Genomic DNA, 26,001 nt, shown 5'->3' with positions numbered 1-26,001 from the left:
TGCTAGGAGCTCACTACATACATTTCTGTTTGTCCACCCGCTTTTTGAGGAGTGACCACAATCGAATTGAGATCTGGAGAGTTTACTGGCCATGAACCCAAAATGTCAGTTACCCAGACACTTGGTTGTCACTTTTGCCTTGTGACATATTCTCCGTCATGCTGGTATATGCATTGTTAATCACCAAAATGCTCCTTCTGTGTTCTTAGGTATAATTGTGAGTGAGCCCACTCCCTTTTGATGATGGATAACTCCACACATGACTCGTCTCGGGGTGCTTTACTGTTGGCATAACACAGGACTCAAAGTAGCGCTCAGCTTTTCTTCTCCGGACATTCATTCTTCCATATGTCCCTAACAGTTTGAAGGGGGCCTTCATCAGGGAAATAACTTTACCCCAGTCCTCTGTAATCCAATCACTGTAGTTTACTGCATTTTATAATCCTGTTCTTAATCTTTTTCATGGAGAAAAGTGGTTTCTTTGCTGCCCTACTTGACACCAGCACAGCCTCCAAAATCCTTCTCCTCACGGTGTGTACAGATGCACTGACTCCTGCCTGCTGCCATTCTTGAGCAAGCTCTGCACAGATGTTGAACCAATTCCATAGCTGAATCCTATGTAGGAGGTGATACAGGGACTTGCTGGACTTTCTTCGGAGTCCTGAATTCTTCACAGCAAATTAACCTCCCCCTATTAAGTTATTATTTATTATAGTGCCATTTATTACATGGAGCTTTACATGTGAAAAGGGATATACATAGCAAAAAACAAGTACAATAATCTTGAACAAAAACGAATCACCGACTGGTACAGCAGGAGCGAGGACCCTGCCCGCGAGGGCTTACAGTCTACAATGAATGGGTGAGGATACAGTAGGTGAGGGTAGAGCTGGTCGTGCAGTGGTATGATGGAGCGGTGGTTACTGCAGATTGTAGGCTTGTTAGAAGAGGTGGGTCTTCAGCTTCCTTTTGAAGGTTTCCACGGTTGGCAACAGTCTGATATATTGGGGTAGCGAGTTCTAGAGTAGGGGGATGCATGGGAGAAATCTTGCGTGCGATTGTGGGAAGAGGAGATAAGAGAGGAGTAGAGAAGGAGATCTTGTGATGATTGGAGGTTGCGTGCAGTTAAGTACCGGGACACTAAGTCACGGTTATATGGAGGAGACAGGTTGTGGATGGCTTGGTATGTCATGGTTAGGGTTTTCAACTGGAGTCTCTGGATAATGGGGAGCCAGCGAAGGGATTGACAGAGGGGAGAGGCCAGGGAATAGCGGGGGTGACAGGTGGATTAGTCGGGCAGCAGAGTACAGTTATCTGACAGGAGAAAACAAACTCCTTTGCCATGCTTGCTGATGGGGTGTGGGAAAGGTGGAATCCAACGTATGAAAGTGCAGCTGGAGACGCCATGTCAGAGGGGGTGAGTCAGGTACCATTGATGCCAAGGAAGGAAAGTTTGTTAGTAATGAAAAGGTCATGGATGTAGGAAAGTTTGTTGCAGATGGAGAGAGCGTTCCATAGAGCTCCTGTTAGTGGGATTGGGGAAGCGGGGGATGGGCAATGGGTATAGGGTTAGAAAGGTTGTGGAAATTTGATAGATTGTGGATGAGAGGTAGAAGTGACTGTGGGGATGTGGTGAGGAGGGCCATGATTTGGAGAGATATCGCCAGCAGTGAGGAGCAGCAGGAGAGAGCGTGAGGTGGCTGTCTGTGTTTGGAGACAGAGGATTGTATGTTGAGGAACAGATCTGAGGAGGAGGTGAGATGGAGGGAGAGATGACCAGTTCATTACTAGGTGTAGGGATGAGAAGGGTTAGTAGAACGTGTAGGACTATAGGGGTGAGAGTGAAAACAAAGAGAAACATTTTTTACTCTGGCTGTGCAGTTACCTTCAGTTATCTTCTGGTTCAATTCTGGTCTAACTCAGTGCAACACAATGTAAGGTGGCTGCCAGACAGGTCGTGGACGGGAGGTATGTGTCCCCGAAGTACCAAACTTCGGTGATGTAGGACATGGAGAAGCAGGCTCCAGAACACATAGTGCTGGGAGGGAGTTAATGGGCCCGGATTAAAGGGCCGGGTTTCAAGAGCAGCTGAAAGAGTTGGGGGGGAAACAGCTGCTCACTTACCTCCAGTCCAGGTCTTGGAAGGCCTGATTTAAGACAGCTGCGCCTGTCTCAGTGGTGCTGTGTGTTGTGCAAGGTGAGCAAACCTTGCATGTGCTGCTCAGTCTGCTGGAGGCAGAGAAAAGCACTACATTTAAACGGCTGATGCCGTGCTGTATGGACTGGTTATTTTTAGTTTTGTTCTGTTATAGCAGTGTTTCCCAAACCTCATCCTTACGGACCCCCATAGGTCATGTTTTCAGAATCTCTTTAGTATTACACAGGTGAGAGAATTCCTGATGCCTTGATGATACTTCAATCACCTGTGTAATACTAAGGAGATCCTGAAAATATGACCTGTGGGGTCTGTGAGGATGGGGTTTGGGAAACACTGCGTTATACCTTTTGTGTATCTATTGTATGGTGGCAGAAGGTGCCAAGCCCCCCCTGCTTTGGGCAGAGGGGGGGGGGGTGTAAGGTTGCTGCCGGACAGGTCGTGGACGGGAGGTATGTGTCCCCGAAGTGCCAAGCTTTGGTGATGTAGGACCCGGAGAAGCAGGCTCCAGCACACATAGTGTAGGGAGTTAGTGGGCCCGGATTGAAGGGCCGAGTTTTACGAGCAGCTGAAAGAGCTGTTATGTTTTGTTTTCCTGGTTGGTTTATGGACATTTAATAAACCACCAGTTTGTTTTGAAACCTGCGGACTGCATTCCTGTGTGAACCTGCGCCTACCCAAGAGCTGATCCGTCACAGCACGTATATGATGCACCGCAGACTAAATTCTTAATGACCCGATAAATGGTTGATCTAGGGGCAATCTTACAAGCAGCAATGTCCTTGCCTGCAAAGCAATGATGACTGCACATGTTTCCTTGAAGGTAATCAGAAGACCATGATTTGAAGCACCAGCCTGCTCTTGTAATTCAGTAAGCATGACTGTGGAAATGGGGGTTTTGTGGTTAAGTAATTTCCTTGGGAAAAAATTAATATGCATTTTTTTTTTTTTTTTTAACAATTCATCTGATCATTCTTCATAACAATCTACAGTTAATGCAAATTGACACTATAAAAACTGAAGCAGCAAACTTTATGAAAGCCAGAATGTGTTTCAGTCTCCAAACTTGACGACTGTGTATTATTGTGTTACCTCTTTTGTATATTATTGTCACCTCTTATCTTGTGTATCGCTTCTCTTTTCAGTTTGTTAGCCACATGCTGCCAGGCGAGAGCTTGTGGGCACAATCATGCGGCTGGTGATTCTTGATGACTATGCCCTGGCCAGCGAACAGGCAGCAAAATACATAAGTAATCGCATCGCCCAGTTCAATCCTGGACCTGACAATTACTTCACACTTGGGCTACCCACAGGTAATGTGCCTTTTATCTATCTTTATCCAGTTTTCCACGAGTTGGTTCAAGCATTTTAGTTGTGGATTGAACTATTTTTGCACATGTGAATTACAAGAAATCCTCACGAGTAAGTCAGATGTGTACGGCAAAGCTTCATAGAGGAGGGAGACTCCAAGTTCACTGCTGAACATCTGCTCTCTCCATGTTTCGTTGCGATCTACCAGTGTCTCCGTAAGATTTGGCCATTCTCTACTGTTATATGCAAGAGTGTGCCAATTTTCCAAAGGAACAAGGAGATTGAGTAGCTCAACAGCCTCTTGCCACTGATCGGCAAACAAATTTGGAGAAAATAATTGGACAAAGCCTGAAGGACGCGGTAATGCAGGGCTGTGTTCTGGGGGATCGATGAAGACCTAAGAAGTATGATCTGTGCTGAACAGTATGGATGGTAATCCAAAGCCTCCATAACCAAGCTTGGCGTGGAAGACACTCGGGAAATAGGAGTGTGAGTTGGGGATCTCCCAGTGGTAATACAGTTGGAATCACTGCCTTATTAATACAACGGGGAACTGTTTTGATTTCAATTAACATTAAAGGGGTTGTCCGTACCCTACACTGATTTAATCCTAAATCTCTATTTAATTTAATAATCTACCGTATTTTTCGGACTATAAGACGCACTTTTTTTCCTCCAAAATTTTGGAGGAAAATGGGGGGTGCGTTTTTTAGTGTGTGTGTGTGTGTGTGTGTGTGTGTGTGTGTGTGTGTGTGTGTGTGTGTGTATATGTATGTATCCCCCTCCTGGTATTTGTGCTGCCCCCGCCATCCTATCCCGGTATGCGTGGCTCCCCTCATCCCCAATCCCGGTATGCGTGGCTCCCCTCATCCCCAATCCCGGTATGCGTGGCTCCCCTCATCCCCAATCCCGGTATGCGTGGCTCCCCTCATCCCCAATCCCGGAATGCGTGGCTTCCCTAATCCCCCCCCACTATACACACATCCCCAAAAAAATAAACAGTTATACTCACCTTTCTTCTCTGTACTCCAGCTCTGCAGCGTCCTGTTCTGCCGGAGGCCGGGGGAGGAGTGCGGCGACAGAGCACAGCGCCGACCGGCGCCAATTTGCTGAAGACACACTGTAAATGTGTCTTCATAAAAATGGCGCCGGATAGCGCTATGCGCACGCGCCGATCCAACGTCTCACTCTGTCCCCGGTCTCCGCTGAAGAGAGGCGCCACGGCAACGCTCTTCCCGGTCAGGTAAGTATGGCGCCGGAGATCGCAGTGTGCGTTCAGTGCCTACACACAACCGCGATCTCTGACGCCATACACCTCTTACCTGTAACGGCTGGATGCGGTCTTCTGTCTGGAGCCAGACTGCGCGTCATGCATGCGCAGTCTATCGAGGCTTTGGACAGAGACCCGCATCCCCGGTTATATTATAGATTGTGGGGTGTGAGGGGAGTGGTAGCTGTGGAGGAGCGGGGCACAGGAGGCAGCGGTGCAGCCTACACTGTCCCTGCTGCTAAAGAAAATGAATATTCACTGCTCCTTAATAGCAGCACACAGTGTAGCCGCGCTGCGGCTCCTGCTGCTGCCGGAATCGCCTGTGCCCGCTGTTAAAGGGCATGAATATTCAACCTCTCTCCACGCTCATGGGCGTGGGGAGGGGGTGAATATTCATGCCTTTTAATAAGCGGGCACACGCTATAGCCCGGCAGGAGCCGCAGCGCGGCCAAGCTGTGTGCCGGCTATGAAGGAGAGAAGTCACTGCTCCCCGCGCACACAGACCCGGCGTGGGGAGCAGTGACTTCCGGCAGCTGATCTCTCCATGTGAGCCGCGCATGGCAGTGACGTGCGGCTCACATGGAGAGAGAAGAAAGGTGAGTATAAGTGTTTATTTTTTTTTTTTTATGTGCAGCCTGATGGGGATTAGGGGGACCATGCATATTAGGGTATGGATGAGGGGGCCATACAAAACAGGATAAAGATGAGGGGGCCATACATACCAGGATGGGGATGAGGGGTGCCGTGCGTACCTGGACGGGGATGATGGCCGCCGTGCGTACCTGGACGGGGATGATGGCCACGTATAAAAGGAAGGGGGTTGGGCATATATACCAGGATAGGGGATATTGTCAGAATTGGGTATTACCCCTATACCAGAAGACCCCCTCCCCCTTAAAAGTGCATCATGAACAATTTTTTGCTTAATTTTTTTTTTTTTTTTCCCTCCTCTAAAACCTAGGTGCGTCTTATGGTCCGGTGCGTCTTATAGTCCGAAAAATACGGTAATTGCTTTTCTAATATACTTTAATTAAAAGTTAATCTAAATTTATCTAACTGGGGTGTGTTTGTATGTGTGTATTCATTTGTTTTTTTTTACCAACTTCCTGTTTGATAACATTTAGTTTGAAAATCCCCAGTGCATCCTGGGATATGAAGACGGACGTGATCAGGGAGCAGAGGCTGCGGTCCCTGCTGCTGCCTCTTTCCCCACCCTGAATGAAGCGTCATCAGTGATGCCTGTTTCAGGGGATGGGCTAGTCCCTGCTACTCTGCGCATGTGTCAATTCTAACTCAGTTGCTCAGCAGGATCTTGTCACTGTGCAATATTCTTTTTAATGCGCAGCGTCAGGGATTCCTCAGAGACGACACCGGGGAGATCACGCAATATCTCACCCTGCCATCACTGTCATGGATTTCGTCTGGAATCGCGAGCACACGATCCAGATTACTCGACAGTTCAGCAGTTTTTGGGGATTGCGAATCTCAAGAGTGCTACCTCCCGGAAGCTAAAATACAATAAATGAGGGGCCAGGTGAAGAAAGCCATAGCAAATTCGGTCATGTCCCTTGGAGGTGCAATGTACATGTTGGGTACCCTGATATCGTGGGTTCTGTGAGCACAATACCATTCCAGGGTTTTACAGTGGGATCTGATACATAATGAAGTTTCTCTTAAGGGCACTTGGAAGGGACGATGTCCTTATCACCCCGGTCAGTAAAATCTTTATAGAGGTTGGGCTCATCCTGCCACCAATCTCGAGGGGTTCCCTGGGTACTTGGGGTCGCTAGCACAATTACCACAGATGCGAGTCCCAGAGGGTGGGGAGCCCAGGGGACCTGGTCAGATATCGAAAAGGGTCTCTCCTCCAATGCAAAAGAACTTGTCGGTCCGAGCTCTACTGTGCCTGTTAGGGGTGAAGTTCGGGTCCTAGGAGGCATCGTCTATGCAGCCTGCACAGCAGATCACAGCCCGGGCACCACGTCTCCGGGTAAATCTCCACCTTTTGAGTTACTTCTTGTGCAGCAGCCCCATGCAAGTTGCTCCGCTCTCCTCGGCCAGCTCCTGCTGAAGACTGAGCTCCTCTGCCCAATCTAGGAGCTCAATAGCCTGATCACGTCAGTGGTAGCCCAGCACTGCTGGATCAGATTTACAAATGGCAAACTAATCAGCCCTAGGCATTTCTAATATGTGCAGAGCAGGCGACATAAGTCTGACCGGTGTCCTCATAGACCTTTCCTCAGCCGGGGTCTAATAGGAGCAGTAAGATGGCCGTCATGGGGTCCATTGTTAGATCTCGGCTGCCATAGAAACTCATCAGCACCATGATCGCGCCTCCCTCTCCTGTCTAAAGTGCCTAAATGCTGTGGAAGCCCCCTACTGTGTCATACAGTGGATTAAGCTGCCAGGATCCGGGTTGGCTCCACTGTCGGTGGCTGGAGCAGGACTGTGTTATACAGCCACACTTCTGCCGCCGATCTTGTAAGAACCCTGACAGGACCTGCCTGATGATAATGTGTCCTATAGAGCGGGTCTTGGTACCAGACTGCCCTGTACATATTCACCACTAGCTGGGAACCAGTTACTTACAAGGTCTAGTTTCGGATGTGTTTCCAGGATCTGTAGTTATCAGCATTTTATCCTTTAGGCCGAGTTATAATATCACTGTAACACTCTCGCCCTGTACCTGTATCCCTGCACTGTGTGCTGCACAAAATTATATAACAAAGTGTGTGTGTGTACACAGATATCTATCTCCTGAATGGAATTACTGCTAGATCTCCTATACATAGAAATATGAGGTTCTTAGCGCACATTTTGAGCAAATTGTGCGAGCCCATCTGCCAACGTCAAGGCGACCTCTTCAGATGGGTCCCTACACTAACACTACACTAACTTAGTAACTGGGACTAGTTTTTTGTATTATTATTACCACCATTTTTACTACTTATTATTATTTCAATAATGCAATTAATTGTAACTGTTATAACACTAATTAAAAAAATTTAATTAATTTTTTTTTATTATACTTGTGATTCTAATAATGGTATTACTAAAATCCCTTTGCCTAAAGCTGTTGATCCAGAAGTAGGCAAAAACCCCAGGACACCTAACGCCAATATGTTTCCTAGGGGAAAAAAATCCTTCTTGACCTATGGAAAAGGCGATCAGTCCTAGGACCCTGGATCAAACCTAATAATATTATTACAAGTTATATAATATTACGCTAATTATTGTACTACTGGAGTTATTTTAATTTGTTTTTATAAATCTAAATATTTGAGATGGTTATTATTAACATTGTGCTATGTTATTACAGTATTATTCTTCTTTCCTATCACTACTAATACTGCCCTATACCTACAGTGTTGATCCAGAAGAAGGCAAAAAACCCAGGACACCTTCAGCCAATTTGTGTTACAGGGGAAAAAGTCCTTCTTGACCCCGAGAAAAGACGATCAGTCCTAGAACCCTGGATCAAACCTAATTATGTTACTAGTTATGTAATTACTATTGCTGTACTAAATGTACTTCTACAGTTTTTAATATAATTTTTTTTATATATTTTGTCTTATGTCCTGCTTTCTTATTAAAGTACTACTCTAATTTTTCTATAACTATTTAATATTACAGTATTGATTGAACTACGTCTATAATTATTTTTATTTACTCTTTGTTCTTTCTATAGATATAACTAGTTTATATTTATTATTAATAATAATAACCTGCTATCTTATTACGGTATTATTCTTCTTTCCTATTACTACTAATACTACCCTATACCTACAGTGTTGATCCAAAAGAAGGCAAAAACCTCAGGACACCTTCAGTCAATTTGTGTCACAGCGGAAAAATTCCTTCTTGACCCCGAGAAAAGGCGATCAGTCCTAGAACCCTGGATCACACTGTTATTCTACCTACTACTATTACTACTGTTATTTTATTACTTTCTTACTATTATCACTAGTAGTATTACTCAAATTACACTAATACTGATATACTACCTCTAGATTACTACTATCCTGCTATTATTACTTTGGTGGATTTCTACTTACCAGCCGGTATTGCCGTATGATGATATCGGCAGAGAGGTCCCAGCAGGATGGTCCACATGGTGTTCCTCTTTCCTCTCAAATACCTTTTGATGTAATGGCAGATGTTGTTCTGCTTCTTCCTTTATGTTGTAGGATCGATTGTTGTGTCCTCTTCTGTCCTCTTCTGTCCTCTTCTGTCCTCTTCTGTCCTCTTCTGTCCTCTTCTGTCCTCTTCTGTCCTCTTCTGTCCTCTTCTGTCCTCTTCTGTCCTCTTCTGTCCTCTTCTGTCCTCTTCTGTCCTCTTCTGTCCTCTTCTGTCCTCTTCTGTCCTCTTCTGTCCTCTTCTGTCCTCTTCTGTCCTCTTCTGTCCTCTTCTGTCCTCTTCTGTCCTCTTCTGTCCTCTTCTGTCCTCTTCTGTCCTCTTCTGTCCTCTTCTGTCCTCTTCTGTCCTCTTCTGTCCTCTTCTGTCCTCTTCTGTCCTCTTCTGTCCTCTTCTGTCCTCTTCTGTCCTCTTCTGTCCTCTTCTGTCCTCTTCTGTCCTCTTCTGTCCTCTTCTGTCCTCTTCTGTCCTCTTCTGTCCTCTTCTGTCCTCTTCTGTCCTCTTCTGTCCTCTTCTGTCCTCTTCTGTCCTCTTCTGTCCTCTTCTGTCCTCTTCTGTCCTCTTCTGTCCTCTTCTGTCCTCTTCTGTCCTCTTCTGTCCTCTTCTGTCCTCTTCTGTCCTCTTCTGTCCTCTTCTGTCCTCTTCTGTCCTCTTCTGTCCTCTTCTGTCCTCTTCTGTCCTCTTCTGTCCTCTTCTGTCCTCTTCTGTCCTCTTCTGTCCTCTTCTGTCCTCTTCTGTCCTCTTCTGTCCTCTTCTGTCCTCTTCTGTCCTCTTCTGTCCTCTTCTGTCCTCTTCTGTCCTCTTCTGTCCTCTTCTGTCCTCTTCTGTCCTCTTCTGTCCTCTTCTGTCCTCTTCTGTCCTCTTCTGTCCTCTTCTGTCCTCTTCTGTCCTCTTCTGTCCTCTTCTGTCCTCTTCTGTCCTCTTCTGTCCTCTTCTGTCCTCTTCTGTCCTCTTCTGTCCTCTTCTGTCCTCTTCTGTCCTCTTCTGTCCTCTTCTGTCCTCTTCTGTCCTCTTCTGTCCTCTTCTGTCCTCTTCTGTCCTCTTCTGTCCTCTTCTGTCCTCTTCTGTCCTCTTCTGTCCTCTTCTGTCCTCTTCTGTCCTCTTCTGTCCTCTTCTGTCCTCTTCTGTCCTCTTCTGTCCTCTTCTGTCCTCTTCTGTCCTCTTCTGTCCTCTTCTGTCCTCTTCTGTCCTCTTCTGTCCTCTTCTGTCCTCTTCTGTCCTCTTCTGTCCTCTTCTGTCCTCTTCTGTCCTCTTCTGTCCTCTTCTGTCCTCTTCTGTCCTCTTCTGTCCTCTTCTGTCCTCTTCTGTCCTCTTCTGTCCTCTTCTGTCCTCTTCTGTCCTCTTCTGTCCTCTTCTGTCCTCTTCTGTCCTCTTCTGTCCTCTTCTGTCCTCTTCTGTCCTCTTCTGTCCTCTTCTGTCCTCTTCTGTCCTCTTCTGTCCTCTTCTGTCCTCTTCTGTCCTCTTCTGTCCTCTTCTGTCCTCTTCTGTCCTCTTCTGTCCTCTTCTGTCCTCTTCTGTCCTCTTCTGTCCTCTTCTGTCCTCTTCTGTCCTCTTCTGTCCTCTTCTGTCCTCTTCTGTCCTCTTCTGTCCTCTTCTGTCCTCTTCTGTCCTCTTCTGTCCTCTTCTGTCCTCTTCTGTCCTCTTCTGTCCTCTTCTGTCCTCTTCTGTCCTCTTCTGTCCTCTTCTGTCCTCTTCTGTCCTCTTCTGTCCTCTTCTGTCCTCTTCTGTCCTCTTCTGTCCTCTTCTGTCCTCTTCTGTCCTCTTCTGTCCTCTTCTGTCCTCTTCTGTCCTCTTCTGTCCTCTTCTGTCCTCTTCTGTCCTCTTCTGTCCTCTTCTGTCCTCTTCTGTCCTCTTCTGTCCTCTTCTGTCCTCTTCTGTCCTCTTCTGTCCTCTTCTGTCCTCTTCTGTCCTCTTCTGTCCTCTTCTGTCCTCTTCTGTCCTCTTCTGTCCTCTTCTGTCCTCTTCTGTCCTCTTCTGTCCTCTTCTGTCCTCTTCTGTCCTCTTCTGTCCTCTTCTGTCCTCTTCTGTCCTCTTCTGTCCTCTTCTGTCCTCTTCTGTCCTCTTCTGTCCTCTTCTGTCCTCTTCTGTCCTCTTCTGTCCTCTTCTGTCCTCTTCTGTCCTCTTCTGTCCTCTTCTGTCCTCTTCTGTCCTCTTCTGTCCTCTTCTGTCCTCTTCTGTCCTCTTCTGTCCTCTTCTGTCCTCTTCTGTCCTCTTCTGTCCTCTTCTGTCCTCTTCTGTCCTCTTCTGTCCTCTTCTGTCCTCTTCTGTCCTCTTCTGTCCTCTTCTGTCCTCTTCTGTCCTCTTCTGTCCTCTTCTGTCCTCTTCTGTCCTCTTCTGTCCTCTTCTGTCCTCTTCTGTCCTCTTCTGTCCTCTTCTGTCCTCTTCTGTCCTCTTCTGTCCTCTTCTGTCCTCTTCTGTCCTCTTCTGTCCTCTTCTGTCCTCTTCTGTCCTCTTCTGTCCTCTTCTGTCCTCTTCTGTCCTCTTCTGTCCTCTTCTGTCCTCTTCTGTCCTCTTCTGTCCTCTTCTGTCCTCTTCTGTCCTCTTCTGTCCTCTTCTGTCCTCTTCTGTCCTCTTCTGTCCTCTTCTGTCCTCTTCTGTCCTCTTCTGTCCTCTTCTGTCCTCTTCTGTCCTCTTCTGTCCTCTTCTGTCCTCTTCTGTCCTCTTCTGTCCTCTTCTGTCCTCTTCTGTCCTCTTCTGTCCTCTTCTGTCCTCTTCTGTCCTCTTCTGTCCTCTTCTGTCCTCTTCTGTCCTCTTCTGTCCTCTTCTGTCCTCTTCTGTCCTCTTCTGTCCTCTTCTGTCCTCTTCTGTCCTCTTCTGTCCTCTTCTGTCCTCTTCTGTCCTCTTCTGTCCTCTTCTGTCCTCTTCTGTCCTCTTCTGTCCTCTTCTGTCCTCTTCTGTCCTCTTCTGTCCTCTTCTGTCCTCTTCTGTCCTCTTCTGTCCTCTTCTGTCCTCTTCTGTCCTCTTCTGTCCTCTTCTGTCCTCTTCTGTCCTCTTCTGTCCTCTTCTGTCCTCTTCTGTCCTCTTCTGTCCTCTTCTGTCCTCTTCTGTCCTCTTCTGTCCTCTTCTGTCCTCTTCTGTCCTCTTCTGTCCTCTTCTGTCCTCTTCTGTCCTCTTCTGTCCTCTTCTGTCCTCTTCTGTCCTCTTCTGTCCTCTTCTGTCCTCTTCTGTCCTCTTCTGTCCTCTTCTGTCCTCTTCTGTCCTCTTCTGTCCTCTTCTCAGGAAACGCAACCCTCAACTGACAGAGCGCCATTACTGACCTCATCCCGCTAAGTAAAAGTGTTTTTCCTGTTTTACACAGAATGCAGACTACCGTGCAGCAACCTATACTCCCGAGGGGCCGCAGCAAACTGGAGTGAATAATGTCTTCCTCTTCCTTTGGATTACGCTTATGCCGTGTTCTCACTGGTGCTATTGGCTTCCATTGGAGATTTAAGCTTTTTGGTATTTTTGATGCTGTATAGTTAGTCACAGTTACCTGAGACGTAATAAATAGCATTAAAGCTGCAGTAATTTTTTTATGTACACTGCTCAAAACATAAAGGGAACACTTAAACAACAGAATATAACTCCAAGTAAATCAAACTTCTCTGAAATCAAACTGTCCACTTAGGAAACAACACTGATTGACGATCAATTTCACATGCTGTTGTCCAAATGGAATAGACAATAGATGGAAATTATTGGCAATTATCAAGACACCCTCAATAAAGGAGTGGTTCTGCAGGTGGGGATCACAGACCACATCTCAGTACCAATGCTTTCTGGCTGATGTTTTGGTCACTTTTGAATGTTGGTTGTGCTTTCACACTCGTGGTAGCATGAGACGGACTCTACAATCCACAGAAGATGCTCAGGTAGTGCAGCTCATCCAAGATGGCTCATCAGTGAGAGCTGTGGCAACGAGGTTTGCTGTGTCTGTCAGCGTAGTGTTCAGAGGCTGGAGACGCTACCAGGAGACAGGCCAGTACACCAGGAGACATGGAGGGGGGCCGTAGGAGGGCAACAACCCAGCAGCAGGACCGCTACCTCCGCCTTTGTGCAAGGAGGAACAGGAGGAGCACTGCCAGAGCCCTGCAAAATGACCTCCAGCAGGCCACAAATGATCCTCCTTAAGACTGTCAGAAGGAGCTCACTGATAGATTCTCAGTTAGCTAATTTTGCAGCCAGGAATAGACAGTGCAGCACAGATGCTACAGAAGGCAACATTTTTAATGAAACTCAATTACAGAAATCAATTTTAGCCCCAAATACTTGCATTAAAGTAAAAAAAACAAATGACCCCAAATCTGGACAACCGCTTTAACTCCTTACCAACATCTGCCGTACGTGTATGGTATAAGTCAGTAGCGGGTGTATGGAGCAGAGTCAGCTCTCCCCGTACATGGCAGATAATGGCTGTGACAAACAACCAGGACCTGCCTCTAAGAGCTGCGAGTGGAGCGAAGATCTGCCCACCACTGTTAACCTGTTCAGTGCTGCTGTCAATCACTAACAGCAGCATTAACAGTGCACCGGCATTGGGTCGCATCGTTCCATGCGCCCACCGGCGCTCCTGTGACGCGATCACAGGGTGCAGATGGACTGCTATGACATCCGGGGGTCTGCTGAAGCCTCCGTGCCTGTCATCATAAAGCTTCATTTGGGCTGTAAAGAAGACCGTGATTTTGCTATATGGAGCATTACTGTGGTATCGCTGTATATAGCACAAGCAATCAGATAATGTATACAAATGCAGTGAAAATTAAAAAAAATAAAAAAAGTTTAAAATATTAAAACCCCACACGTTCAGCTCACCTCCCACTAAAAATAAAGATAATAAAAATATACACATTTGTGGTATGGTCTCTTTCAGAGAAATACAATCTATCCAAATATAAAAAACAAACGATCAGTGAACACAGAAAAAAATTCAAAAAGACAAAATTACATTTTTTTCGTTCGCCACAATACTACAGAAAATCCTGTAAGAAGCGATGACCATGTCATATGTGTCCCAAAATGTTATCAATAAAGTCCTCTTGCCCTTCAAAAAATAAGCCCCCACACAGCTCCATCAACCCGAAAAATGAAAATGTTACGGGTCTCAGAAAAAATGGTGACACCATCAAAAATAAGTTTTTTTCTTTTGCCAAAACTATTGGAGAAGTTTGGTCTTGCTGTAATCACACTGAGGAGTAGGATCCTATTACCAGGTCATTTTTACCACACTATGTACGCTGTTAAAACCCTTCCCAGAAAAACAGGGTCAGGCTTTTTTTTTCCTCGCACTTTTACTGCACTTGGAATGTTTTCCCCGTTTTCTAGTACTATGTGGTAAATGAATGGTGGGATTTATAAGTACCGCTCATCCTACAAAATAACAAGACCTCACACTATGTGGACAGACATGAAAAAGTTATAGCCCTTGGAAAAAGCCAAGGAAAAAACAGAAAAAAAACATCAATTGGTTCTGTTGGGAAGAGGTAAAGCTGAAGAAACGCATGTAACAGCAGAATATGGAGGAAGGTGAGATATCACAGGCTGGTGGATACTACCTGCTCCATCGCTGGCAGAGTAACCCATCCCCATGGTGGCCGCTGAGATCTTCTCTTGTAGAAACGTATCCAAAATCTATAAAACATGGGGAACAGTCAGCAGAGGGTTTGGTGATTGGCTCATATTGGCGATATACCCAGGGGCATTACTGGGCACAGGGAAGATTGGGAATGAATAGGATTGGCTGTTAGATATGTGATCTCTTCAATTAAAGGGGATGTCTAGTTGGAACAAGTTCTCACTGATCTCTGGATAGGTGATGACTCTTAGATCGGTGGGTTTGGCCGCTATGACCCAATCAGCAGAACAGCACTTATAGATAGAAGTGAGCGAAGTGCAAATGTTCAACCGCCGGTCCGTTCATTCTCTATGGGGGGCGCTGTACTCCGCTTTCTCCTGCATAGAGAATGAATGGAGCGGTGGTCCGGGGAGGTACTAGCAGGGATTAGTTGGGTTCCCAGCAGATCTAGAAGTTGTCACTTATCATGTGTTGGGGAATAATGACTTCTCCTCTGATAAATGTGCTGATTCCTGTCAGTTGTGGTCGCTGAGTGCGTGTGATGGGATGTGGCTCCGTCCGTTATATTAATCTCGCTGATCGCAGGTGTCTGTCTTCACACTCAGATGAGATGGAACAAACTGACCATATAGAACTTTTTTTTTTTTTCTTCAAATTCAAACCGAGCAATCCTATTGGCTGAGTATGAATGCAGTTACCATGGTGACAGAAGTAGCTGCAGATTTAAAGGGACAAGATACTAATATTGTACTAAAGTGTATTTTATTATATACTTCACATAACTGACTGGGTACACCTTGGTGCTGGTGGGATGCCTTTTTTTTAATCAAACAACATGTTTACTAAGTACCCTATATTATATATATTTCCTATTGCTTTTTACTTACTTATAGCAGGGTATATGTTCATATTGTTTCTATCCTAAGTTTGTCTATTTTCTAATAGACGGTGGCAAACTTCTTCCTCGCCTTTGAAGCACAGCTTTCAATTATTCCTGTCGTAAACAAGGTAAAAAGCTTCGAGCTGAGCACGATCAGACTCCTTCAGTCCCGCAGCAGGTAAATCTGTGACCATCGCCGGCACTCCTGCTGTTCCTAGTACCGATCCCTCTGAGCGGCTGTGCAGTAATGAAGGCAGGATTCACCCCAAACTTGCTCGTCTTTTTTTTCGATTTCCAGTTCTGGTAATTAGTGATACACATGTGTATATCCAGTGGTCAACTCAAAACCTATGTATGGAAAATCAATTGTTTGCTGTATGCATCTCATTTGTAGGATGCACACTATTCATTTCAATATGGAGCGGAGTAGGAGGAGACTTTCATTACTGTTCCCTTTACTTCCTCCCTGCTGATAGGAAATGCCATGCTGTTTGCTTGTGTCCTGTGATTACAGCAGCCTGCAACAGTTTTCAAGTGTGCACTCCCCGGCTCAGGCATCAAGCAGTAAATGATAACATTAAAACGCTGCTACCCCTTTGTTAGTCACTTTTTTATCTTCTTCCCCTTCTACGAATGCTATAGTCCGTTATTCTAGAACTGCTCTGAAAATGGTTCTCTCTGGAGTGTTGGGATTTGGGTTTAGGGTGGGTTATGGGAATTGAAGTTCAGATACTTTGTTCATATTTTTACTATGGAATTACTATGTCATGTATGTTATTTGAAACATGGAATATTTGTAGTTTGAGTTTTTCAATAAAAATTATTTGATTAAAAAATTATGAAATTAAAATTCCTCTGTTCTTGAGAAAGCATAGGATTTTACTAAGAGGTAAATTGCACGTTCCTTGTTTTCCAGGCACTTTACATTTTTGCTAGTTTTGTACGATTACACAATCCCTTTTATAGGCCAGTGCCAGTTGTACATCTCTCCCTAAACTCTTGTTCACACTATATTTTATGCCAGTTTTATTATATGGTTTCTAGATGTTGTCCAGCTTTGATAAATAATTAGTATTTATACTTTTGCTTTTAGATAGACTTGAAGAAAGCAGATCCGGAAAGGGTGGAGAAACAAATTGAGAAGATGTTTGACGTTCCCGCTAGTGACTGTATCCGGGTACGATGCGCTCCAGATCAAAATCATTCCTGTAGGCAAATTTAACTCCGCTGTCTGTACCTTGTCTTTTTATTTTTTTCTACAAAATGTGGCTGGAAAAGGGGCAATGTAGCGAGGAATTGACATCAATTTTTGGTGTTAAAAAAAAGCAAAAAACTTTTGTGACGCATAATTTTTGCGCAAAAATGTGCAGCTTCCTATTTTACAGCACTCTTGCAACTTTTAGAAATTGGGCTTGGTAAGCCACACAGGTCTAAGAACGACGGGTGACGTTAAAAGTGGATAAAGATACACAGTGGCTCAGTGGTTAGCATTGTTGTTTTGCAGCACTGGGATCCTGGGTTCAAATCCCACCAAGGACGACATCTGCAAGAAGTTTGTATGTTCTCCCTGTGTTTGCGTGGGTTTCCTCCGGGTTCTCCGGTTTTCTCCCACACTCCAAAGACATACGGATAGGGAATGTAGATTGTGAGCCCCGATGGGGGCAGTGATGATAATGTCTGTAAAGTGCTGTGAAATTAATGGCGCTTTATAAGTGAGTAAAATAAATAAAGATAGATGGAAGTGCTACATAAACATTTATCAAACATTGTGCAACACTTTGATACATTTGGCACAAATAATGGTAACACAACCACAAGCAAAACTGACCTGAGAAAGTCCCTTTATGATACATTTTTCAGAAAGAATTTGAAAGATTTAAAGCGTTAGAAATGAAGAAGATTATCCAATATCCCAGAAAAAGGAAAAGTCTCCAGATGTCTTTATGCCGGATGCCGGTCTGTGTCCATACCTAAAGAAGAGCTGCCAAAAGAATGGGAAAGGAATCCTTTAGTAAACATAAATATCCATTGGGGTTTTAGGTGTTAAAAAAATGATCATATGAAAGATTTTGTGATCTGCGGTTACATGATTGTAATAACAACATTAAAGCCCCATTCAGATGTACAGGTTTTATCCATGAGAAACTGAGTAGAACGATATATAGGTTTGTGGGAGAAGATTCAGTATAAATTGTAATTTATTCATTAGATTTGAGAGTCCTCAGTGGTTGATACCTTTAATGGCTAACGGAAAAGATGGTAACAAATTGCAAGCTTTCCAGACGACTCAGGCTTCTTCATCAGGCAGACCTGAGACCTGAGTAGTCTGGAAAGCCTGCAATTTGTTACCTTTTAATGGCTAACGGAAAAGATGGTATCAACCACTGAGGACTCTCAAATCTAAATACTCTTCTATCTACTGGCTAATACGGTACAAAGATAGATGTTTTTCCTGTATCAATTTATTCAGTGGAATCCTGCTGTTTGTACAGATGAGTCCAGTGGGCGGTCCTACTAGTGATTGACAGCTATCTTTGCCTGCATGGTCATACAGGGAACTGTCAATCACTTAGTAGGACCGCCCACTGGACTAGTGTACATACGGCAGGACTTTTCACTGCATAAAATGCCAGTTTTGCTGACTCTCTTCCCACAGATATGTCTATCAGTCTGATCAACTTCTCTGCTCTACAACACCCCCCTACAGATCTTATACCATTTCAGCATGACAGGTTCCTTTAATCACCTGCAGATGACATAAGTAGCCATGTTCTGTGTGGCTTACGGAGGGGCTTGATTGCTTGTCAGCTTCAAACAGGTTTCATTTCTTCTGATTCGTTGTAGCCGAGTTCTAAACTGTATTAAGAAATTCATTTCTCTGTTTATTTCTATTAGATGTCGGGGAAGCTTGGAACAAATGTGGAAAGTGTTCTTCAAGAAGTTGTCAGGAGGCTTCCACCGTGAGTACGGACTAATGCGGCTCTATCCATCTTCTCTTTATTAAAGGGAACCTGTCACCTTGGAAAATGCTATGTACCTGCAGGTATAGGGTTAATCTGCAGATAAATATTGTTACAATGCTGCCCGGCCGCCTTATTGATAGTGTAGGTACCGGGAGAAAATTAACTTCTTTCCTCCCTGCAGCCGCCGGCCTTCACTCATCGTTGTGCACGGAGCGGCTACAGTCTTGGATCACAGCACCTCTCGCTATATCAGGGGTGACGGCTGTAAACCCGGCCCGGATTTTGATTGACAGCTTGCTCTGCACAGATGCGCTGCAGAACCACTTAGAATCTGAGTGAAGGAGTAGTATGTTCACAGATAGAGAATATGGCTCATCCACGTGCAGATCCGCTCCACGTCCGATTACATATTTGTGGGAGAAACCCTAGTGGCAGCCTCATATTTCTGACATGGATCCTCTAGCACTATTTGTGAAACTGCGGCTCCCAGCATAACTTGATGAGAGACCGTCAGTCTGCTGGGACCTGTAGTTTCACTACAGCAGGAGTGTCACAAGCTGCGGACCTCTGCTCACTCCAGCACTGGTCGGCATTTTCAGCACGTGAACGTCCGCTATGCTTTCTGGAGACACAAGGGTGTAGATAATTTTATCAAACCCTTGACTGTAAGTTTGAACCCTAAGTGGATTATATTGTTCCCACAGTTTCAGTTTTGGACCATTTAAGGGGAATTTAAAGGGTTCTGGCCACTGATTTTCCTTAAAGGGGATCAGTATCCCTCTATGTCTTTGTATATACTTGATAAAGACCTATAACAGGTCGAAACGTTATGTGATGGCGGAATAAACTTTGTCTTTTGGAATTCATCACTCTGGACTGAACGCGGTTTACTTACCTTTATCCCCTTTAACAGGATGTCTTATTTTTGTGTTTTAGTCCCAAGATTGAAAAGGGCAGCCCTCTTAAAGCCCTGCTGTTTGACTCAACGTTTGATCACTACAGAGGCGTCGTAGCAGCATCGCCCTGTGTGGAGGTGACGTGTGTAAAGGCAATAAATCGTGTCTGCCCACTCTGGCAAGTGCTATGAAGTCAATGAGGTTGGCATACTGACCCCAGAGGAAGTGGCAGCCGAAAAACGAAGTTTTTTTTAATAATTTTATTAGCCTTTCCCTCTGTCTTCACCAATCAGCCCTCTGTATTGATGATCAGATCAAAGATGTAGACAGGGATTGTCTCACGCTGCATCTCCTTCCTGATTGTATCACTGAGAAGACAGAAGCTGCCCCATCCCATTCTCCAAGAAATGCAGAACCCAATGCATCTGCTGTCCGTCATCCGCTTATTGTCAGAGGACATCATTAGGGACTGCATTTTCTCATTGCTTAAGAAATTGTTGGGGGATCCTGCTAATTGCTGAATAATAAAACTGCAGCACCGCTCCATTTAAAGCAGTGTTTCCCAAACTCCAGTCCTCATGGCACCCAACAGGTCAGGTTTTCAGGATTTCCTCAGTATTACACATGTGATGAAAGTATCATCAAGGAATCCGGAATTCTCTCACCTGTGCAATACTATGGAAATCCTGAAGACATGACCTGTGGGGGGCCGTGAGGACTGGAGTTTGGGAAACACTGATTTTAAAGGGACTGTCAGCACAGAATGACTGTTGAAACCAAGTACAAGCGCTCCGTGGATCACGGCGTGGGCCAATCCTTTATATACACCTTCCCACCTGCTTGTTTTACCTCTGTCTCCTTCCTTCTCTGGTTCTATGAAGCCAGAGCTGTCAATCAAAGAAGAGGAGGGTGTGGATAGAGGGAAAACAAGCAGCCGGGAAGATAGATAGATAGATAGATAGATAGATAACATTGCAATGCAATATATTGGTAAAAGCTAAGCACATATACTAAATGAGAACAGATACTACACTTGATGTTAGCCAAAAGGCCGAGAAGCGATAACCTGAATTGGTTTTGGCCTATGACTGCACCCTGGCTTCAAGAATGCACCCATTGTAGGGATAGGGACAAAGACTCCCCTTAGGAGGACATGTTGTTCATCAATAGACATCTTAAAACCCACAACTTTACTGCTTGTTGCAGCTGCAGCCCACGCATGCATTTTTAATCTGCATGAGTCTGCCTATTTTCAAACATTCTCCCCTCCCCCCCAATGTCCCATGTACCTGCAGACAAGGGGATGGGGAGAGGATAACTAATTAGTGAACAAACAAGCGGCGGTCCACCTTCTTCCTAGTCTGCAGGCTCCCTGCAGACTGTAGCTGACTGCCGAAGCACAGCCAGATAAAGGCTAGGAGCCCATTATGACATGTGCAATGATGTTCCATTCTTCCATTCTAGCATTATTCCATTGTTCCATTGTCCCATTCTCTTGCATTATTCCATTGTTCCATTCACTCATTACATCTATTGCAAGCAATCTATCTGCCTGGGTGAAAACCAATAGGATGCTCTGATTGACAGACATAGGTAGCACTTTAAAACAACATCTCGGACCAAACTTTTTTTTATCTTTTTTTCATCCATAGATAGAAAATTAAAGAAGTCAGTGCTCTTTCAGAGGGAGCCAGCATTTCACTAAAGAAATCGCAACGGCCCCACATTTTTTTTAAATGCATGGTACTCAGCAACACCCAACTGATGGGACAGTTGAATTAAAAGAGTAGCAGCTGATAACAAGGCCACTGATTAGGTATATGGCGTATGTGCAAAGGTGTAGCAAAGGACAAATGCATTATTGCAGCTTATCTCAGAAAGGAAGGGATAGAAAGATAGATAGATTGGATGGATGGATGGATGGATGGATGGAGGGGCATATACACCTACCCAGGATGGATGGATGAATGGAAAAGCATATACATCTACCCAGGATGGATGGCTGGAGGGGCATTTACACCTACCCAGGATGGATGGATGCAGGGGCATAAACACCTACCCAGGATGCATGGATGGACGCATGGGGCTGAAGGGGGGTCAGGCTGGACACATGGGGACATGGATGGACGCATGGGGCTGAAGGGGGGGCAGGCTGGACATGTGGGGACATGGATGGACGCATGGAGCTGAAGGGGGGGCAGGCTGGACATGTGGGGACATGGATGGATGCATGGGACTGAAGGGGGGGCAGGCTGGACATGTGGGGACCTGGATGGATGCATGGGGCTGAAGGGGGGGCAGGCTGGACACGTGGGTACCTGGATGGATGCATGGGGCTGAAGGGGGGGCAGGCTGGACACGTGGCGACCTGGATGGACGCATGAGGCTGAAGGGGGGGCAGGCTGGACACGTGGGGACCTGGATGGACGCATGGGGCTGAAGCGGGGCAGGCTGGACACGTGGCAACCTGGATGGACGCATGAGGCTGAAGGGGGGGCAGACTGGACACGTGGGACCTGGATGGACGCATGGGGCTGAAGGGGGGGCAGACTGGACACGTGGGACCTGGATGGACGCATGGGGCTGAAGGGGGGGCAGGCTGGACACGTGGGGACCTGGATGGACGCATGGAGGTGAAGGGGGGCAAGCTGGACACGTGGGGACCTGGATGGACGCATGGAGGTGAAGGGGGGCAAGCTGGACACGTGGGGACCTGGATAGATATATGGGGTGGGGTGGGATGCATATATGGGGGGGCTAGGATGGATATATATAAATCAAAACTGTTATATATATATGATATAGATATAGATATATATAGATATATGGGACAGAATGGATATATGAAGGGGGGCAGGCTGGACACATGGAGGCCAGGATGGATATATAGGAGGGGCATGGGTTGCAAAGGATGCTCACCAGAGGGATATATTCCTGAAAAGGAGTCAATCATAATCAGTGTCCCGGGATTACGGCTACAAAAATGAATTAAAGGGTTATTCCCATCTTCATAGATATTGTAAAAACCTGCACTTTTGCAATTTACTGCTTCTTGACATTTGCAGCCGTTCTTGAGATATTAAGACTTTTCTTTTGTTTACAGATCGTTGCCTAGGAGACCGACCACCGCTGCTGTCTCGATAGTAACCACTGTGCTAAAGTTGGCTGGGATTGGGAGGTAACAGCGCGCTCCAGCAAACCGGGCCCAGATTACTGATATATCCATTATTTGATGCATCTACCTTAAAAGCCTTGATTTGCTCGGTGATGGCAGAACACATGAGAACTATGCGGCTTTCCTTCTTTTCCTCGTCCACCGAATCCTTATCTTCAGACAGTGTCCGGTGTTGAGACGCCTTTTTCTTCTCCTCTTCTAACGTCTTCTGCTTCTGCTGAAACAGTTTCATCATCTTGTAGACCTCTCGGAGGAATTCGTCCACCTCGGCTTCCATGCTTTCTCCGTTCAGGTCAAGGAAAGCGCCGTCGATCCACCTGGAAGCGTGAGATTTTTCAAGACATATTTTGATAAATTTCATGTTTTTAGCTCATCTATTACTGTTTATTCTGCTTTTTTTCTCTTCTACATCTATGGCTATGGTTGTCCCATAAATAATGTTTAATCACCTATCCACAAGGTTGTTGATAAATGTCTGATCACTGGGAGTCTGACTGCTGCAGCCCCCAGCAGTTTTGAAAGCGGTGGTCCTAGATACAGCTTTGTGAATGAAGCATGTGTGCATCTATGGGAGTGATGGCTATGCATGCGCATGACTGCTCCCACAGACATGAATGGAGCACTGGCTATGCATGCGCACGATCACTCCATTCACACAGCAGACTTTGGAACCTCTGTCCTCAGTATTAGAGCACCCCTACCGATCATACATTTATCTCCTATTTTGCAGAAGGGATTGTCCGGCCTTGGGGTACAAGTCTACAGTCTATGTAACTGCAGACTTTTAAATTCTCAAATTGCACGCACTGCGAGGATTTTCCGGTGCCGGGAACGGGCTGTTATGTGACCACAAGTATGTGATTTGCATACTTCAGACCACATTCCGACTAGACGTGTCTGGCTCCACTCAATGTGCTTGCATTGAGCAAGGCCGGATATGTCTAGTTGGGATGTGACCGTATATATGCAAATCACATACTTGCTGTCACATGCCTGTGCTCCCGATGCTGGAGAATCCTTATTACGCGCACAGTACACATGCTGTGAGGATTCACATGACTGCAGTCACATGGAGTGACTGCAGACTTGTGCCCCAAGGCCGGACAGCCCTTTAATAACACATAATCCCCTTGTAATATATGCAAGACTTTTGGCGCTTGGTTATTTCCAGGACCGAAGAACAGTGATGGGGACAGAACGATTGGTTATTAGATATACTTTGTCCCTATAAGGTTACAAGGGGCGAAGTGCTGTAGATAAAGATGATTTTTGCTGCCATAAATGATTCGTTCCCAACGAATTAGTGTTTTGCTTGTTCATCGGGTGATTACAGGCACATTTACACGGGCTGATAATTGGGAATGATCATCAGCTTGTTTAAATGTACCATTTACTCTCCACTTCAGATCACGTCTGGTGTTAATAAATAACGGCATGCCAAGAGTTAACTCAGAATTCCCCAATGGGGTGCACATACTTTTTTTCAGTTTTTTGCCATTTGTAAATCAGTGCAAAAAGTTTCTGGTAAGGTTCGATGTTGACTTTTGAAGAATCCAGCTCAGGGTATGTTGTAAGGTCCCATTTATACAGTGCTTCTTCTTTGTTAATATAAGCCACCGCCTCCTCTGCGTCTGCTATTCGCTTCTGTACAGTCCTCACATCTGTCACTTACTGAAACCAGGCACAATAAACACAGATAAGTAAAGGGTTAACCGGACTGCCTCCGTTAAAGAAAATGAGTTAGACAGTCACAAGTTACAGTATGAGACTGACTTCTCACCGGTGAACTTTACTTCTCATTTGCAGAATACAGACTCCTATATGCTCCACTTTATAGACAGCTGATGTCAGAGGTGTAACTTTCAGGCCTTTCAGGTCTATTGGACACAAATCGTTTCAGGCCTATTGGACGCAACGCGTTTCAGGCCTACTGGACGCAATGCGTTTCAGGCCTATTGGAATCAATGCATTTCAGGCCTATTGGACGCAATGCATTTCAGGCCTATTGGACGCAATGCATTTCAGGACTATTGGACGCAATGCATTTCAGGCCTATTGGACGCAACGATTTTCAGGCCTATTGGACGCAACGATTTTTAGGCCTATTGGACGCAACGCGTTTCAGGCCTATTGGAACAACTCGTTTCAGGCCTATTGGACGCAATGCGTTTCAGGCCTATTGGACGCAACGTGTTTCAGGCCTATTGGACGCAATGCGTTTCAGGCCTATTGGATGCAACGCGTTTCAGGCCTAGTGGACGCTTTCATACGCCAGTGCTCAGGTGTGACGACTGCCTCTGACCTGCCTTTGTTTGACTGCACTTCAGGTTAAGCACTAGGGACTGCCTCTATAAAGACTGTTCTGGCTGATAATCGTGGTCAGTTGGGTTTATGTTTTTTTCATAGTTTTTTTTTGCATAGCAAAAATAATGCTGCAGTCAAGGGCGTAACTACAGTGCGTGCAGGGATTGCAGTCGCATCTGGAGCTAAGGGGGGCTCAAAAGGTCTCTTTGACTCATATGAGAAGATCACTACTATTAAAGACCTGCAATAGTTGGGGGCCCTAATGGAGATTTTGCATTGAAGCTTCAGGTTACACTATTGGCTGTAGTCTCAATATTCTTGATTCTTGCCTTTAAAAAGGGATAGAACCCCCCCAAAAGAAACAACACAAAAAAAGCCTAATGCAACTCCAAACCAGAGTTAGGGAGCATTTTATAACTACTTCCCAGGAACGCTCGTTTAAGGATAATTGTGCAGTATAAATAGGCTGCCAATCACCGACGAATGGCCAAACACTTGATCGTCGGGTGAAATGATCTTTTGTATTGCACAAAAAAATTATCGTTCACGACAACCATGATGCGTTTTGGGTAAAAAGGATCTGTACAAATATGAAAAGAGTCTTAAAGTAATGAAAATAAGAAGAGGGAAAACTATAACACAGCCTGTGACTATCATACCTGCTGCATCATATCCAGCTCAGAGTACTCTGCAAATTCTTCCATCCGACGCAAAAGTTTCTCCAGTTCCAGCATAAGTGTCTCTCTTTTCCCAGCAGCTCGCCCTCTCCTTTACACTTGCCGTTTTCAATCAGCTTTTAGAAAGGAACAGTTATCAAAAAACGCTCCCAGAGCGCCCCGTTTAATTACCTGGACACTGCAGGGGGCTGCTGCTTCATTGGGGCTGGCACCCGAGACCCCATTTTCAGAAATGAGCCCACATACCTGGACATTTTCATCAAACACTGGGTTGATATTTTTTGGCCACAGTAACACTGTTGAGTTCAGGATGATATCTTCAGGTACAAATAAATGAACATCTAGAAGATAACTCATCCTCCGCTGACACTCCTAAAATTAAAAAAATGAAACTCACTCTGTATTAATGTATCTAGCATCTACAATCACAGGGGTTGCACCAATTATATTTTTTCCAAAAACTTAGGTTATAAAATTATACTGATGCTCCACAACTACAGTTCCCTCCATCAGTTTGTGTTCTTCCTGCTCTATGTGGACATGTGATTTCTGTAGCCAATCACTGGCTGTAGCAGGTTACCACTGTAGTCACTGATAGGCTGCAGCAATCACATGATCATGTTGGGGATCTGATCACTGAAACCTGGAGGGGGACTGGTAAGTATAGCTAGTATGACATGAC

At 45.4% G+C, this 26,001-nt stretch overlaps 1 protein-coding gene and 1 pseudogene across 1 annotated transcript; one reads left to right on the top strand and one right to left on the bottom strand.

Moving 5' to 3' along the window:
- The first annotated feature begins 16,387 nt into the window (after nt 1–16,387).
- LOC141217715 (translation factor Guf1, mitochondrial-like) lies at nt 16,388–23,169 on the top strand. Its single transcript, XM_073665849.1, has 4 exons — nt 16,388–16,481; nt 18,200–18,264; nt 19,204–19,364; nt 22,267–23,169. Exons 1-3 carry the CDS (start codon nt 16,449–16,451, stop codon nt 19,352–19,354), a joined length of 249 nt encoding a protein of 82 aa, XP_073521950.1. The 5' UTR covers nt 16,388–16,448; the 3' UTR covers nt 19,355–19,364; nt 22,267–23,169.
- Nucleotides 20,113–20,226, bottom strand: LOC141217720 (U2 spliceosomal RNA; annotated as a pseudogene).
- Nucleotides 23,170–26,001: the final 2,832 nt, after the last annotated feature.

Source organism: Phyllobates terribilis, unplaced genomic scaffold (assembly GCF_046119375.1).
Source record: "Phyllobates terribilis strain yellow unplaced genomic scaffold, ASM4611937v1 Scaffold_247__1_contigs__length_2908721, whole genome shotgun sequence".
NCBI classification, from domain to species: Eukaryota; Metazoa; Chordata; class Amphibia; order Anura; family Dendrobatidae; genus Phyllobates; species Phyllobates terribilis.
Note: the sequence above shows the minus strand (reverse complement) of the source record. Positions and strands in the feature narration are given on the sequence as shown.

Excerpts from the sequence above, each read along its gene's own strand:
- LOC141217715 (XM_073665849.1), top strand. The coding sequence starts at position 16,449 with ATGTTTGACGTTCCCGCTAGTGACTGTATCCGG. Across the intron at positions 16,482-18,199 it reads CCGCTAGTGACTGTATCCGG|ATGTCGGGGAAGCTTGGAAC; the intron begins GTACGATGCGCT and ends TATTTCTATTAG. Across the intron at positions 18,265-19,203 it reads GTTGTCAGGAGGCTTCCACC|TCCCAAGATTGAAAAGGGCA; the intron begins GTGAGTACGGAC and ends TTTGTGTTTTAG.